Source organism: Puma concolor, chromosome A2 (genome assembly GCF_028749965.1).
Source record: "Puma concolor isolate L17-30 chromosome A2, mPumCon1.1.hap2, whole genome shotgun sequence".
NCBI lineage: Eukaryota > Metazoa > Chordata > Mammalia > Carnivora > Felidae > Puma > Puma concolor.
In genome coordinates, this window is record NC_141668.1 from 129498845 (window position 1) to 129516908 (window position 18064).

At 39.0% G+C, this 18064-nt stretch overlaps 1 protein-coding gene across 1 annotated transcript in view; it reads left to right on the top strand.

The window, feature by feature from the left end:
* CNTN3 (contactin 3) overlaps positions 1 to 18064 on the top strand; it is a 356028-nt gene that overhangs the window by 90437 nt on the left and 247527 nt on the right. Inside the window, exon 2 of the mRNA XM_086697583.1 lies at positions 2807 to 2941. Within this exon, the coding sequence (XP_086553709.1) occupies positions 2887 to 2941 (55 nt within the window). The 5' untranslated portion in view covers positions 2807 to 2886. The remainder of the gene's footprint in view (positions 1 to 2806; positions 2942 to 18064) is intronic.

Genomic DNA, 18064 nt, shown 5'->3' on the forward strand with positions numbered 1-18064 from the left:
AAATTTTTTTTTTCCAACGTTTTATTATTTATTTTTGGGACAGAGAGAGACAGAGCATGAACGGGGGAGGGGCAGAGAGAGAGGGAGACACAGAATCGGAAACAGGCTCCAGGCCCTGAGCCATCAGCCCAGAGCCCGACGCGGGGCTCGAACTCACGGACCGCGAGATCGTGACCTGGCTGAAGTCGGACGCTTAACCGACTGCGCCACCCAGGCGCCCCTGGATGCTTTTTAATAATGATTATGTTGATGGTACTACAGGATGCTTTGCTAAAGTTTGTCTTTTTTTTTTCCTGAAAATTCCAACTACTTGTACTTTTTACATCTGTTATTTTGTTATTACCAAATGCTTTCCAAGTTTGATTTAGTGTATAAACTGGATAGCTTTAACTCCTCAAAGGAGGAGATAGCAATTCAATTACTGTTATACTCCTCAAGCCCTTCCTGTTTTCAAGACTTACCCACTGTTTCCAGACTTTAATACATCTTGCAATCACTCCAAAACGTTTTATGAATCTTCGACACATCATGTATAATATTACTGCACTTCATGTTCCAACCTCTTTTGTGACTCTCATTCTATTTTATTTGATAGTTTATTTCTTCCTTTTCTGCTTTATGTGTGTGCACGTGCATGTGTACATGTGTGTGCGTTTGTGTAGTTTGTGTTACCTTCTCATTATTTCTGGACTACTTTCCTCATATGCATGATTATGGTGTTTATAGTTGTCAGTTATAAGTTACCTGTAATCTAGAATGATTTAAGTTATCATTCAAGTTAGTAACTGAAAACAATCACAGACACAAAATGCACAACTGATTGAGAAGAAATAAAAGAAGGAAGGCTCGGTATCGGAAAGCCTTTGATCCAAGTAGGGAAACTCAATCACTGGAAATACTTGAGAAGTGTAATGATTGATGGGGACAGAACATGTATCTCCACTTGTATGCTTAAATCATTGAGTAATTTCAGCCATCAGTCTTTTGGGGTCTGATAGTATTGAAAATGGCTTCAAAAACTTTCAGGTTCATGTGCCTGCTGTGACAGGCACTATGCCTTCCCCAGACATACTGTCTAGTTTTTTTTATCATGTCAATGCACACACCACTTCCACTTGTCACCATATACATTTCTTTACCTGAAGGCATGTTTTTAGCAGTGGAGCCATTTTGCTCTCCCAGGGAGAGATTAGAAGTGTTGGGTAATTAATACTCCCTGAGGATAGCCTCCAAACAGTGACTAATGGGGACTGGTGTATAAGTACCCCAGCTCCCTTGTCCCTGGGCAAGGATAGCTCTGGGCAACTCCACGATAACTGTTGGATGACTCTGTGGCATCTATTCTGCCTGGGCTGGACCTCCAGAGTCTCCCCAGTGAGAGTGAGCTCTAGTCCTACACAAGGATCAGTGACTTTATTTCTTACCCTTTATTGGCTGCCTTCTTCCCCTGTCTCATTGCTTCATACCCTGACTCTTTTTGTCCTTCACCACCCAGGTAGACTGCTTGCACTTGAATTCATTTAGCAATGTTTGCATTAGGGGAACCCAAGACACAGTTGGTAGTAATGGGGCAAGTGAGAGATGGTCATAGATACCATGATACAGTAAGTTACTCACCTGCAGTTCTTAGAACAATTGTATTTCCACCTGTTTCAGATTCCCATGGATCAAGTCATACTTAAATCCTGGCATTTTTGTTGTGTTTCCACCACTTACATCCCCCCCAAGAACATATATTAGATTACAAGTGCATAAGAATACCACTAGAGGAATGACTGATTTAATATATTATTTTAAGTATGTAACTTACAGGTTATCACATTTTCACTCTTGGCATTGTTATTATTTGGACACACTTCATTCTTACTGAATACATCACAGTGCATGTCAGGATCCCATGATAAACCACCATTGTCTTAAGAAAGCTGACATTTTCTCTCTTGCTCAGCAACAAGTAATATCGCTCAATTCATAGCAGCTGCTGAATCACAGTTGTACACCTTTTCTGTTAATGTGGATGATAGTCAAAGTCATTAATTCCCCTGTGTGGAACCAGCTGAGTGTCAGCAGTCCAGAAAAGATTCTCCAATTTTAGGTGTGCATATCTAGCTTACTTGATCATTAACCATAACATTAACTAGTGTCAAATGGCCACTGAAAGTGACACAGGGTATTCAGATAATTATTTTCTCTCAGTCAGCACATTGAAGTTTATGAGAAATCAAGAAAGAAGAAAATCATTTCATTTGCAAGATTCTCAGCCAAACAATTTCCACCGTTCACATTTTTGGATCTGTTTTATGTAGCATATGTAATTAGGGGATTTCTGCAATTGTATCTGAAAAACAGGCTTAATTTGAGTATTGATAATGCTATTTATAATTTATATATCTTATTAGGGATTTAGAGACACTGCAAATGGTGCTTTAAGATGTTTGCTGGTTTGACTCTTAGTTTCACCAAAATGTTATCATTAGAGAAAATGAGAAAAGTTAGAATTTTAGGGTAATATGTTATTTGTTCTAATTATTATCTATCAAAAGTTGTAATATTTAATATGTTAATATTTAATATTTTAGTATTGTGAACATCTATAATTCTGTGAAGCTGCTTCTATCTGCATATCCATTATATAAAGTGTTTTTAAAGTCTGTACACCTCATCTATTTTGTATCAAAACAGATTCAGTTCATTTCAGAATTTTGAGTGACCGTGATGAATATAGTTTTATGAAAAGAAGAAAATCTTTTTTTAAAAGCAGTATAGTTTTTTTTAAGCCTAACTTCTTTGCACATATATTTTACAGATTAAAGGATTTACCTGAAGACAAAGCATTCTGTACATCAGAGACTGGACAAGAGTTACTCTTGCTTTTGGCAATTAAAGATGATGTTGTCATGGAAACACTTGATCCTGCTTTCATTCATTGGCTGCCTAGGAGGTAACAATAAGCTGTATTTTCTAAATTGAGGTTGGAACTCTACTTGAGTCCTATGTTAAATAAGTTTTAAATGTTGAAATAATACTCCACCAGTAGCAAAGAAAACAAATATTTTTCCCAGAAGGAAAATTTTCATTCCTTCTGAAAATTGGATTCTCTTTCCGTACCCCCCGTTTTTGCAAGACATTTTATCCCCATAGCAAATATAATGACACCTAAGAATATAGACCTACTGTAGTAGTATGATTGAAGAGCTAATCAGAATTTGAGAATGTTAATTCATGACTTTTTTCGCAAAAGGAGCTAAATTTGTAATCTCTCATATATAAAGGAGAAAATAAGTTTTAAACGCCAGTATTTTCATATCTAATCTTAAAAACAATATGATTTTTACTTTAGCAAATAACTTATTTTAGGAATCAAAAATTAACATAGGCTATTTTTTTTTTAATTTTTGGGAATTTAAAATCTAGAACAAAGTACAAAAACGGATAATCTCGTATCTATCATACAAAAGTATCTACTGTAAATTATTTGACCTTTCCTTTTTTTTTTTATTGTCTAGAGGAGTGACAAAGTTAGAGAAGGATTTTTTAAAATAGAGTGGTATATATACCACAATTAGTTTTTTTTTTTGGTTTCTTTTATCATTTTCCTTCTTTGCACCTATAAAGCTGCTAACCAGCACCTACAAAGTTGAAGGAATAGTGTAATGAATACACAGATATGCACCATTTATATTTTCCGTATTTGAATATTGTGCCATTTTAATGTATTCTGTGCATATGTGTATAAGTGTGTGTGTGTGTGTGTGTGTGTGTGTGTGTGTGTGTTTCCTTTATTTATTTGGCTAACCCATCTGAAAATAAGTTACAGGGGCCATCACCTCTTACCCCTAAAAAGCTCAGCACCCATCTCCTGAGAAGACAACCGATTTTCTACCTAAACAGTTTCTTTATGATACCTAAAGAAACTAATTAAAAAAGCAGGCTGTCATTTTTCCTTTCTTTTTTTTTTTTTTTAAATATATGAAATTTATTGTCAAATTGGTTTCCATACAACACACAGTGCTCATCCCAAAAGGTGCCCTCCTCAATACCCATCACCCACCCTCTCTTCCCTCCCACCCCCCATCAACCCTTAGTTTGTTCTCAGTTCTCAACAGTCTCTTATGCTTTGGCTCTCTCCCACTCTAACCTCTTTTTTTTTTTTTCCTTCCCCTCCCCCATGGGTTCCTGTTAAGTTTCTCAGGATCCACATAAGAGTGAAACCATATGGTATCTGTCTTTCTCTGTATGGCTTATTTCACTTAGCATCACACTCTCTAGTTCCATCCACGTTGCTACAAAAGGCCATATTTCATTTTTTCTCATTGCCACGTAGTATTCCATTGTGTATATAAACCACAATTTCTTTATCCATTCATCAGTTGATGGACATTTAGGCTCTTTCCATAATTTGGCTATTGTTGAGAGTGCTGCTATGAACATTGGGGTACAAGTGCCCCTATGCATCAGTACTCCTGTGTCCCTTGGATAAATTCCTAGCAGTGCTATTGCTGGGTCATAGGGTAGGTCTATTTTTAATTTTCTGAGGAACCTCCACACTGCTTTCCAGAGCGGCTGCACCAATTTGCATTCCCACCAACAGTGCAAGAGGGTTCCCGTTTCTCCACATCCTCTCCAGCATCTATAGTCTCCTGATTTGTTCATTTTGGCCACTCTGACTGGCGTGAGGTGATACCTGAGTGTGGTTTTGATTTGTATTTCCCTGATAAGGAGCGACGCTGAACATCTTTTCATGTGCCTGTTGGCCATCCAGATGTCTTCTTTAGAGAAGTGTCTATTCATGTTTTCTGCCCATTTCTTCACTGGGTTATTTGCTTTTCGGGTGTGGAGTTTGGTGAGCTCTTTATAGATTTTGGATACTAGCCCTTTGTCCGATATGTCATTTGCAAATATCTTTTCCCATTCCGTTGGTTGCCTTTTAGTTTTGTTGGTTGTTTCCTTTGCTGTGCAGAAGCTTTTTATCTTCATAAGGTCCCAGTAATTCACTTTTGCTTTTAATTCCCTTGCCTTTGGGGATGTGTCGAGTAAGAGATTGCTACGGCTGAGGTCAGAGAGGTCTTTTCCTGCTTTCTCCTCTAAGGTTTTGATGGTTTCCTGTCTCACATTCAGGTCCTTTATCCATTTTGAGTTTATCTTTGTGAATGGTGTGAGAAAGTGGTCTAGTTTCAACCTTCTGCATGTTGCTGTCCAGTTCTCCCAGCACCATTTGTTAAAGAGACTGTCTTTTTTCCATTGGATGTTCTTTCCTGCTTTGTCAAAGATTAGTTGGCCATACGTTTGTGGGTCTAGTTCTGGGGTTTCTATTCTATTTCATTGGTCTATGTGTCTGTTTTTGTGCCAATACCATGCTGTCTTGATGATGACAGCTTTGTAGTAGAGGCTAAAGTCTGGGATTGTGATGCCTCCTGCTTTGGTCTTCTTCTTCAAAATTACTTTGGCTATTCGGGGCCTTTTGTGGTTCCATATGAACTTTAGGATTGCTTGTTCTAGTTTCGAGAAGAATGCTGGTGCAATTTTGATTGGGATTGCATTGAATGTGTAGATAGCTTTGGGTAGTATTGACATTTTGACAATATTTATTCTTCCAATTCATGAGCAGGGAATGTCTTTCCATTTCTTTAAATCTTTTTCAATTACCTTCATAAGCTTTCTATAGTTTTCAGCATACAGATCCTTTACATCTTTGGTTAGATTTATTCCTAGGTATTTTATGCTTCTTGGTGCAATTGTGAATGGGATCAGTTTCTTTATTTGTCTTTCTGTTGCTTCATTGTTAGTGTATAAGAATGCAACTGATTTCTGTACATTGATTTTGTATCCTGCAACTTTGCTGAATTCATGTATCAGTTCTAGCAGACTTTTGGTGGAGTCTATCGGATTTTCCATGTATAATATCATGTCATCTGCAAAAAGCGAAAGCTTGACTTCATCTTTGCCAATTTTGATGCCTTGGATTTCCTTTTGTTGTCTGATTGCTGATGCTAGAACTTCCAGCACTATGTTAAACAACAGCGGTGAGAGTGGGCATCCCTGTCGTGTTCCTGATCTCAGGGAAAAAGCTCTCAGTTTTTCCCCGTTGAGGATGATGTTAGCTGTGGGCTTTTCATAAATGGCTTTTATGATCTTTAAGTATGTTCCTTCTATCCCGACTTTCTCAAGGGTTTTTATTAAGAAAGGGTGCTGGATTTTGTCAAAGGCCTTTTCTGCATCGATTGACAGGATCATATGGTTTTTCTCTTTTTTTTTTGTTAATGTGATGTATCACGTTGATTGATTTGCGAATGTTGAACCAGCCCTGCATCCCAGGAATGAATCCCACTTGATCATGGTGAATAATTCTTTTTATATGTCGTTGAATTCGATTTGCTAGTATCTTATTGAGAATTTTTGCATCCATATTCATCAGGGATATTGGCCTGTAGTTCTCTTTTTTTACTGGGTCTCTGTCTGGTTTAGGAATCAAAGTAATACTGGCTTCATAGAATGAGTCTGGAAGTTTTCCTTCCCTTTCTATTTCTTGGAATAGCTTGAGAAGGATAGGTATTATCTCTGCTTTAAATGTCTGGTAGAACCCCCCTGGGAAGCCATCTGGTTCTGGACTCTTATTTGTTGGGAGATTTTTGATAACCGATTCAATTTCTTCGCTGGTGATGGGTCTGTTCAAGCTTTCTATTTCCTCCTGATTGAGTTTTGGAAGAGTGTGGGTGTTCAGGAATTTGTCCATTTCTTCCAGGTTGTCCAATTTGTTGGCATATAATTTTTCATAGTATTCCCTGATAATTGTTTGTATCTCTGAGGGATTGGTTGTAATAATTCCATTTTCATTCATGATTTTATCTATTTGGGTCATCTCCCTTTTCTTTTTGAGAAGCCTGGCTAGAGGTTTGTCAATTTTGTTTATTTTTTCAAAAAACCATCTCTTGGTTTCGTTGATCTGCTCTACAGTTTTTTTAGATTCTATATTGTTTATTTCTGCTCTGATCTTTATTATTTCTCTTCTTCTGCTGGGTTTAGGCTGCCTTTGCTGTTCTGCTTCTAGTTCCTTTAGGTGTGCTGTTAGATTTTGTATTTGGGATTTTTCTTGTTTCTTGAGATAGGCCTGGATTGCAATGTCTTTTCCTCTCAGGACTGCCTTCGCTGCGTCCCAAAGCGTTTGGATTGTTGTATTTTCATTTTCGTTTGTTTCCATATATTTTTTAATTTCTTCTCTAATTGCCTGGTTGACCCACTCATTCTTTAGTAGGGTGTTCTTTAACCTCCATGCTTTTGGAGGTTTTCCAGACTTTTTTCTGTGGTTGATTTCAAGCTTCATAGCATTGTGGTCTGAAAGTATGCATGGTATGATTTCAATTCTTGTAAACTTATGAAGGGCTGTTTTGTGACCCAGTATATGATCTATCTTGGAGAATGTTCCATGTGCACTCGAGAAGAAAGTATATTCTGTTGCTTTGGGATGCAGAGTTCTAAATATATCCGTCAAGTCCATCTGATCCAATGTCTCATTCAGGGCCCTTGTTTCTTTATTGACCGTGTGTCTAGATGATCTATCCATTTCTGTAAATGGGGTGTTAAAGTCCCCTGCAATTACCACATTCTTCTCAATAAGGTTGCTTATGTTTATGAGTAATTGTTTTATATATTTGGGCGCTCCGGTATTTGGCGCATAGACATTTATAATTGTTAGCTCTTCCTGATGGATAGACCCTGTCACTATTATATAATGTCCTTCTTCATCTCTTGTTACAGCCTTTAATTTAAAGTCTAGTTTGTCTGATATAAGGATGGCTACTCCAGCTTTCTTTTGGCTTCCAGTAGCATGATAAATAGATCTCCATCCCCTCACTCTCAATCTAAAGGTGTCCTCAGGTCTAAAATGAGTCTCTTGTAGACAGCAAATAGATGGGTCTTGTTTTTTTATCCATTCTGATACCCTAAGTCTTTTGGTTGGCGCATTTAATCCATTTACATTCAGTGTTATTATAGAAAGATATGGGTTTAGAGTCATTGTGATGTCTGTATGTTTTATGCTTGTAGTGATGTCTCTGGTACTTTGTCTCACAGGGTCCCCCTTAGGATCTCTTGTAGGGCTGGTTTAGTGGTGACAAATTCCTTCAGTTTTTGTTTGTTTGGGAAGACCTTTATCTCTCCTTCTATTCTAAATGACAGACTTGCTGGATAAAGGATTCTCGGCTGCATATTTTTTCTGTCTAGCACACTGAAAATCTCGTGCCAATTCTTTCTGGCCTGCCAAGTTTCAAAAGAGAGATCAGTCACGAGTCTTATAGGTCTCCCTTTATATGTGAGGGCATGTTTACCCCTTGCTGCTTTCAGAATTTTCTCTTTATCCTTGTATTTTGCCAGTTTCACTATGAAATGTCGTGCAGAACATCGATTCAAGTTACGTCTGAAGGGAGTTCTCTGTGCCTCTTGGATCTCAATGCCTTTTTCCTTCCCCAGTTCAGGGAAGTTCTCAGCTATTAATTTCTTCAAGTACCCCTTCAGCACCTTTCCCTCTCTCTTCCTCCTCTGGGATACCAATTATGCGTATATTATTTCTTTTTAGTGTATCACTTAGTTCTCTAATTTCCGCTCATACTCCTGGATTTTTTTATCTCTCTTTTTCTCAGCTTCCTCTTTTTCCCTAACTTTATCTTCTAGTTCACCTATTCTCTCCTCTGCCTCTTCAATCCGAGCCGTCGTGGTTTCCATTTTGTTTTGCATTTCATTTAAAGCGTTTTTCAGCTCCTCGTGACTGTTCCTTAATCCCTCGATCTCTGTAGCAAGAGATTCTCTGCTGTCAGCTATACTGTTTTCAAGCCCAGCGATTAATTTTATGACTATTATTCTAAATTCACTTTCTGTTATATTATTTAAATCCTTTTTGATCAGTTCATTAGCTGTTGTTATTTCCTGGAGATTCTTCTGAGGGGAATTCTTCCGCTTGGTCATTTTGGATAGTCCCTGGCGTGGTGAGGACCTGCAGGGCACTTCCCCTGTGCTGTGGTGTATAATTGGAGTTGGTGGGTGGAGCCGCAGTCAGACCTGATGTCTGCCCCCAGCCCACCGCTGTGTCCACAGTCAGACTGGTGTGTGCCTTCTCTTCCCCTCTCCTAGGGGCGGGATTCACTGTGGGGTGGGATGGCCCATCTGGGCTACTTGCACACTGCCAGGCTTGTGATGCTGGGGATCTGGCGTCTTAGCTGGGGTGGGTAGGCAAGGTGCACAGGGGCAGGAGGGGCAGGCTTAGCTTGCTTCTCCTTAGGTGATCCACTTCAGGAGGGGCCCTGTGGCAGCAGGAGGGAGTCAGATCCGCTGCCGGAGGTTTGGCTCCGCAGAAGCGCAGAGTTGGGTGTTTGCGCTGAGCCAGCAAGTTCCCTGGCAGGAACTGGTTCTCTTTGGGATTTTGGCTGGGCGATGGGCGGGGGAGATGGCGCTGGCGAGCGCCTTTGTTCCCCACCAAACTGAGCTCTGTCGTCCGGGGGCTCAGCAGCTCTCCTTCCCTTTGTCCTCCAGCCTTCCCGCTTTCTGAGCAGAGCTGTTAACTTATGACCTCCCAGACGCTAAGTTGCGCTTGCTGTCGGAACACAGTCCGTCAGGCCCCTCCGCTTTTTGCAAGCCAGACTCGGGGGCTCTGCTTGGCCGGCGAGCCGCCCCTCCACCCCGGCTCCCTCCCGCCAGTCCGTGGAGCGCGCACCGCCTCGCCGCCCTTCCTACCCTCTTCCGTGGGCCTCTCGTCTGCGCTTGGCTCCGGCGACTCCGTTCTGCTAATCCTCTGGCGGTTTTCTGGGTTATTTAGGCAGGTGTAGGTGGAATCTAAGTGATCAGCAGGACGCGCGGTGAGCCCAGCGTCCTCCTACGCCGCCATCTTCCCTCTCTCTGCTACCAATAATCTCATTTTTCCTTTCTAAGAAGACAAATTGGTGTGGAATGAGGCCAAATGCATTGTTTTTGGTTTTTGTTTTAATGTTTTTATTTATCTTTGAGACAGAGAGAGACAGAGCATGAGCAGGGGAGGGTCAGAGAGAGAGGGAGACACAGAATCTGAAGCAGGTTCCAGGCTCTGAGCTGTCAGCACAGAGCCTGATGCCGGGCTTGAACTCACAGACAGTGAGATCATGACCTGAGTTGAAGTTGGACGCTCAACCGACTGAGCCACCCAGGCACCCCCAAATGCATTGTCAAATAAAACACATGTTACTTGAAGACATGCATATATTGGAGTAGATTTTTGAGCTCTCATGTCAGACTTAAAACATTCTTCAAATATTTAAATGAAAATCTATGGCCAAAAAAGTTCATAAATCAGAGATTATAAATTAAAACCTCTACCTTTTAAAGTAAAGTTTTTGGTTTTTCAAAGTGTGTGTTCCTTTTTAATGTCTCAGTCTTGCTTTTTTGTTTTGTTTCGTTTTTAAAACTTGTTTATTTATTAAGAGAGAGCAGGAGCATGGGTGGAGCAGAGAGAGACAGAAAGAGAATCCCAAGCAGGCTCCACACTGTCAGCGAGAAGCCAGATAAGGGCTCCATCTCACGAAATATGAGATCTTGACCTGAGCTGTAATCAAGAGTCAGATTCTTAACCGACTGAGCCCCCCAGGTGCCCCTCAATCTTGCTTCCAAATCACTTTCTTTGACTGCTACTAATCTGCATTGAAGAACAAAGGACCAACCGTTTACAGATTTCTGCCTTTTCAAGTGATCATTCGAGAAAGATCAACACAGATATCCAGACTAAAATATTTTTTTCTTTAATTCTTTTCTTCATTTACACAGTTTCAAATTTGAGTCCTATTGTTGTAGAGGGACCAAATTGAAAGAGATTGTACTACAGCAATATTATTATTCACCATAGCAACTTTCATAGGGCAACCCCGAAATTTTCCAATTTTTTGAAATTTTCCAGTTTTATTCCAATTTCCCAATTTTCCAATTAATTTCCAATTAGTTTTCCAAATAATTGAAAAGAAGAAGATACGCTCAGAAAGTGAAAGTGTAGCAACAGAAAATGAGATCAGTTTATCAGTGGTGTAAAATGTTAAGTTATAATTTTATATAGTGTTCAGGTTGTGTGTATTGTTTCAGCATGTTTGAGAAATGTTTTAGAAATTTTGTTTTTGCAAATTTATAGAAAAAGCAGTGTCTGTTTTGCTAAAATCTTAGGACTTCATAAAACAAGTTAAAGGTCAACTTGATTCTCTGGATAAAAAAGTTTTTATATTGATACAAGTTTGTTGATAAAAAAAATTTTAAGAGGGAGGCACCTGGGTGGCTCGGTCAGTTGTGTCTGACTCTGGATTTCAACTCAGATCATCATCTCACGGTTTGCGAGTTCAAATCCCACGTTAGGCTCCGTGCTGACCGTGTGAAGCCTACTTGTGATTCTCTTTCTCTCTTTCTGCTCCTCCCCTGATATCTCTTTCTCCCTCTCTCTCTCTCAAAGTAAATAAACCTAAGAAAATTAAATAAAAATAAAAAGCTTTAAGGATTTTTAAGGAAGAATTATATCAATTGATATTTGATAAATTTATGCAGAGTGTTATTTAAAGAATTGATCATCTTTATAATTATGGAGAAGAATTGGGTTCTTACCAATTTTCTAAAGACTGTTGATTGTATATAATACTTTACCTACTTTAGTACTCCTCTAGGATCTATATAAAGCTTACTTTAAAAAATTGGTTTGTGAGTGTGATATTCTGCTAACCAGTATGGGTCATCGTCTATGTTTTAAAGTTAAAAATCTGTTCATGATTTAGGGGCTACCTCGTAACAATGGCAAGTAAAAACCCACTGTGCAAATTTGCTTACTTAGAGTAGTATGTAGCCAATGATAAATCCAATAAATGCAGCAAATGCTTTATAATACATGTTTGCTGTCTTCTCATACTTCAGCTTTTCATTATCCATTATTTTGTGCAGTTTTTCATTTCCTTCTATTGTTTTATCTCTGCATGTTTCCCCCACAACAAAGAGGCAAAAGTAATTTCTAGCCAGGACTTTCATTCTAGAATAAATTTGATTGATTTTCTTCAAAAAAAAAAAAAAAAAAACCACTAAGCTTCATTCTTCCTTTTTTTTAAATTTATTTATTTGTTTTGAGAGAGAGAAGTATGTGTGGGGGGAGCTCACATAAGTGGGATAGGTGCAGAGACAGAAAAGAGAGAAAGAGAACCCCAAGAAGGCTCTCTGTGCAGAGCCCTACATGACGCTCAATCTCTGGAACTGTGAGATCATGACCTGAGCTAAAATCAAGAGGCAAGATGTGTAATGGACTTAGCCACCCAGGTGCCCATAGGCTTCATTCATTCTTAAAGAAATACTTTTTTGGCATCTGTTTATTCAACCCATATTGTTTTTCGTGAGGAAAATGGACAGAGCTCTTTGTCCTTGGTGCTTACATTCTGGCATGTGACGGGGAAAATGGCATTGAATTAGAAGATGCTAGTGCACTGGGGAAGAAAAGCAAAATATTGTGAGTGTGGGAGATTGAGATGTGGGTTGCCATTTTGAATAAGATCAGTCCTCCTCGAGAAGGTGACATTTGAACAAAGACATAGAGGTGAACAAGTTGACCTTGTAGATATTTAGAGAAGAAAGCTCCAGGCAGAGTTAATAGGCCATGCAAAGGTTCTAACATATGACAAGCTGAGTGTTCTAGAAACAACGGGAAAGCTGGCATGGTTGGGCCAAGAGAGAAGCGGTAGGTGAGAGCCAAGGGGCCCTGTGGCAATGGATGCAGCAGAAAATAAAGCAATGGCTGAGAATGAGTAAATGACAATATTTAGAGCTTTTGCCCTAAATGCCCCCTAGTAGACACAGAATGTTTGAGCAGAGAAATGATGTGATCTGACTTATCTTTTAAAAGGACCTTGCTGGATGCTGTGTTGTGGATTAATTGTAGAGGAGCAGAGTTAGAAGTTAATGTAATAATCAGGCAAGGGGTGATGGTGACTGACTCCAGGCTGATAGCAGCTGGTCAAATTTTGGGTGTATTTTGGAGGTAGAATCATAAAGATTTGCTCGCAAAATAGATGTGGGTATGAGAGAAAACGATGAGTCAAGGATGGACTCGAAGGCTCTCTGTCACCTTGTGTTTAGAGCAAATTATCTCTGTCCATATCCAGAAGTGTGCCTCATGGAAGGAATGAAGACCCAGCCCAAAGCACAGGTAACAGTTTTCCACTAAAAAGTGGGTAAAAAAAGTCAATGTAATGGATCATGACCACTGTTTTTTATTAAAGTAGGTAAATTAGAATTAAAAAGGGATGGAGTAGAATATATCAGCATGCACTGGTCATTCAGTAAATATATTCTGCTGAACACTTCCAGGCATTTGGAATACAGCAGTGAAACAAAACCAACAATACCCCAGTCCTCCTGGTGCCTTCCTCTTAATATATGTGTGTTGAGTCCTGATGTTACATATATTTCTTACTGAGTTGCTGTCAAAAATGTTTAAGAGCCAGAGACCTAAGTAGAAACGAGAGACAAAAGAGAACCCTCCAGCATTTTGAGAAGAAGCCAGAAAAGGAAGGAACACGAGGGTGAAGAAAAAATAGTAATGACAGCAAAGTTAATAATACTAACAATTTTTTAATGTTTATTTTTATTTTTGACAAAGAGAGAGACAAAGAGCAGGAGGGGGAAGGGCAGAGAGAGAGAGGGGGTGAACACAGAATCTGAAGCAGGCTCCAGACTCTGAGCTGTCAGCCCAGGGCTCAAACTCACGAACCACAAGATCATGACCTGAGCCAAAGTCCAATGCTTAACTGACTGAGCCACCCAGGCACCCCAGTAATACTAACAATATTAATAAATGGAACCTCATTCATTGAGGTGCTTTACTTAGCTCATCTAATTTACAAAAATACAATGAGATAGATATTATTTCTATCTTAGAGCTCTACAAGGAGAACAGTCTCTAAATTTTTAAGTAACTTTCCTAATCTGTGTGGTTATATCAAGATTTTTATTGTCTTTGAAACCAAAGTGTAGTCCCCTAATCACTAGTATTTACTATTTCAATAATTTATTTTCTGGAATAAAGTCAGGGTATAGGCCGTGGAGTAGGAATCCTCAAGAGCTCAAGGAGATTGTTGTCTCACTACTGAATTACTTATTAGTTAATTGCTTAACTATAGGAGAAACTCTAGATGTTCACTGTCCAATGTGGAAGCCACTAGCCACATGTGACTAGTTCATATTGAGATGTACTGTAAGCACAAAATGGGCACATGAGTTTTCCTAGACTTGGTACCAAAACTTTTAAGATTTAAAAACATCTCAGTAATTTTATATTGATTAGAGGTTGAGATGATAATATTTTAGATATATTTCATAAAGTAAAAATATTAAAATTTCACTTGTTTCTTTTAACCTTTCTAAATGTGGCTCCTAGGAAATTTAAAATATGTGTGGTTTCCATTATATTATTTTGGACAACACAACTCTAGACATTTATGAAATAGAAACCTGACCATTTTGCAACTGTTTTTACCATGTAACTAGCCCAACAGGAAACCAAATGAATTAAGGAATTGGGATTTGTTGATTTCGTATGAAAAGTTGTAAATACTTCCTGAGAGTGTATTGCCTACAAATACTGAATCCTTTGTAGGTTGAGTTCAGATTTCAAGTGTCATGGCTTGGTGAATGTAGACAAGTCCTTAATGAATGCATTTGGAAATTCTAGACTTCACAGTCTATATTCTGTTGTGGTTTTAGTTTTAATTTCCTAGTGAGACTAGCTAAGTAAATATGTCTTTTGGAAAGAGAAATTTCCTTGGATAACTAAAATTCTTGTTGATGCCTAGTTAAAACACCACCATGGAAAATACCGTATTTCTGTAAAAGTTCGAAGTTACTCTTATTTCATCAAATTGTTCTTTTAAAATTTTAGTGAACAACCAATACATTGGGATCTACTAATACTGTGTAATACCTAGAAATGAGTTGTGAAAGTAAGTAGCCATTAATCTGAGAAGAGAGGATGATCTTCAGGTGTCCTTGACCTTCTTTTCATGGATATTGTGGTAGTGTCTCCAACGTCTACTCTGTTCTGCAATCATGAAACAGCCATGAGACTTGGAAGAGATTGATACCCTACAAAGCTCCAAGATGGACCTCTCTCATTTGCCCCAATGATTGGCCTAAGCTACTGAGCTCATGGCAATTTTTTTACCATAAGATTTTATGTTCGCACTTTGTGGAAGGTGCCCTATATCCTAGTGTGTCCAAGTGAGGAATCCTGAAATCCTGATTGCCGCAGGTGGCCATCCTGCAATCACTGGTGGGGGCGGCAGGGGGGGGGGGACCAAAAAAAAGCCTGAGGGAAAAGCTGATTCTATGCATACAGATCAAACATAGCAGAAAGAACCAGCTCTTCAGTGATACTATACTTCCATGGCCCCACCCTGGCTTAAACAGCATAAAAAGCAGTAAATGCCCTCCTCCAACACATGTGCCCTCCCCAACCTGGCCCAGTCTTTATTCTGCAGAGCTACATTAACCCCTGAACTTCGTTTGCCTCTTCCAAGACCTATGAAGATAGCATATGTTTCTCATTGCATCCTGAAATCTGTTATAACTGAGAACATAGATCATGCTTTATGAGATGATTTAGATCATCTTGATTAAATAATTGATTTTTATTTATTTTTTTATTTTGGAGAAAGAGCTCATGAGCTGGGGAGAGGGGCAGAGGGAGAGAGAGAAAATCTTAAGCAGGCCTCATGCTCAGTGCAGAGCCTGATATGGGGCTTGATCCCATGACCCTGGGGTCATGACCTGAGCCAAAATCGACAGTTGGATGTTTAACCAACTGAGCTATCCTGGCGCCCTGATTAAATAATTTCTTAAAAACTGTTGATACTGTAATTATGATGAAATATATGATCACTAAACATGACCCTTGGCTTCCTTTAACAGTACAGATTTAGTAATGGACAGCATCTACAAACAACAAACAACAGCCGTACGTTTGGGCTGCGTTTGAAAATCATACGCTCTCCAATAGTTTGTGGGTAAAGGATACAATGTCTTCATGTGCCCCAATCAAACATGCCATCCTGTTCTTTGTCAACTTAATGTAAATCACTTTCTGTGCCAGTCTTTCATCCCAGTCGTGGTTAAGGAAAGCTTTAAAAGCAAAATAAACTTGTTAAGTCCCCCCTGGAATATTTTTCATTTGGTTTAATGATGCCACGCTTGTAATCACTGAGAAAACGAGTTTGGTGTTGGATGTGGCACTTCAAGTAAACTGTTGCCATAATCTCAAATGACTGTCATTTCTTCTGCTGTGTTTGAGTGCAGTGTAGTATGATTTGATGGCACTGATACTGGTGAAATGGAGATGTTGCTGATCTCTGCTTATAAATCTTGACATCCTCCCTGTTTTCACCGATAAACTTATTTCAAATCATCCCTCTCAATTGCAGCACCCTAAATCTTGAATTGCTTTTCATTTATCCCATTTACATCTTGACAGTCTATCAGAGTATGAATGTGAAAATCTGGAGAAAAACAAGGCAGGCATTGTTGGTGTATTTTGTTCTTATAACCATGATCATTGATAATTCCACCTATTGGATTTTTGTAAGCTTGATGGTGAGTAAGAAAGAGTTTGGGGGACTTAAAAAATAATGTGTATTGGAAATGCTATTAGAGTTCAGTAAACACATAAGATTAAATAAAACCCACAATTTTATTTAGCTCTTAAAGTGGCTGTTGTCTCAAATGCATCTGTTGATTAGTTCACTGACTCCTAGAAATGCAGTGCTAACCAATTTAATTGACTGTTGCCTAAGTGATAAACTGTCTTAAAGTACTCATCACATAAAAGTGTTTTTAAGTACCCTTGTGCGTATTTTGTCTTTGCATGAGGTATATGAGCAGAGCTAGATGGATTGGGCTCCTATGTAGGAGTACAGTCTTAACTCATGAATGATGGTGAACTTTGAGTATAAAACAAACACACGCATACACAAACATACACATGTACATGCATGCATTTATACAAGGCACAACAAAGGGAAAATCTTGATATTCTGGTCAGAAATATTTATCTTACAAATATATCTATAAGCAAAGAGAAGGCAGTGTCTATGCTATGATAGACGGTGCCCCTGAATTACACTTCCTTGTCATTCTTCCTAATTTTCACCATTTCCAGTACAGTTTTTCATGGTCAACCCCTGTCTTTATAATCTTTCACCCGAACTATCACCCTGGCCTTGCTACTCATCTCTTTGCCTTCTTTCCCTTCCTTTCTGTGGCGCATCCCACACCTTGCAGCCCAGGTTATCTTTTTGAACGGCCATTTAGCGGGCATTTCCTGAGTGTTTTGTGTAAGGCATTGTGATAAGTGGTATAGAGGAAGGTAAGATGGATTGGGCTATTGCCTCTAGGAAGGAAAGGAGGCACATGTAAACAGCGAGAGAAGAAAAATGCTAAAGATTTAAGACCCTATTTAAGAAAAGTGCTGGAAAAAGAGACTGGAATGGAAGTTCTAAGAAGAGAGAACTTAGAGAAACGAAGAAGGAAAAATATTCATGGGGAAGACTGTTTGAGATGGATCTTAAAATAATAATATTTAGAATGAACATGCATTGAGCACATTGTACCAAGCATTGAGCTAAGGGCCTTGAGTGGATTATATCGTTTAATTCCTTCAGCAACCTCTGTGCCTAGTACTATTGTTATCACTATTTTATGAATGAGGGACCAATGGCTCTGACAAGTTAAGGAATTTTCTAAAATTCACATACCTAACAAGGGTTTGAGCTGGCATTTGAAAACCAGTCTGGAAGACAGCCCTTACTCCACAGCCCATGGATATAACCATTATGTTACAGTTGGACATGATGTAAGAGAATGGGGCAGTGTCTAACTTAGTATGTTGAAACAGCATAGATTGGGTGACTTAAACAACAGAAATGTATTTCTCATAATTCTGCAGGCTGGGACATCCAAGGGCAAGGTGCCAGTTGATCCACTGCTGGTGAGCTCACTCTTCCTAGTTTGCTGACAGCTATCTTCTTGCTAGGTCCTTACATGG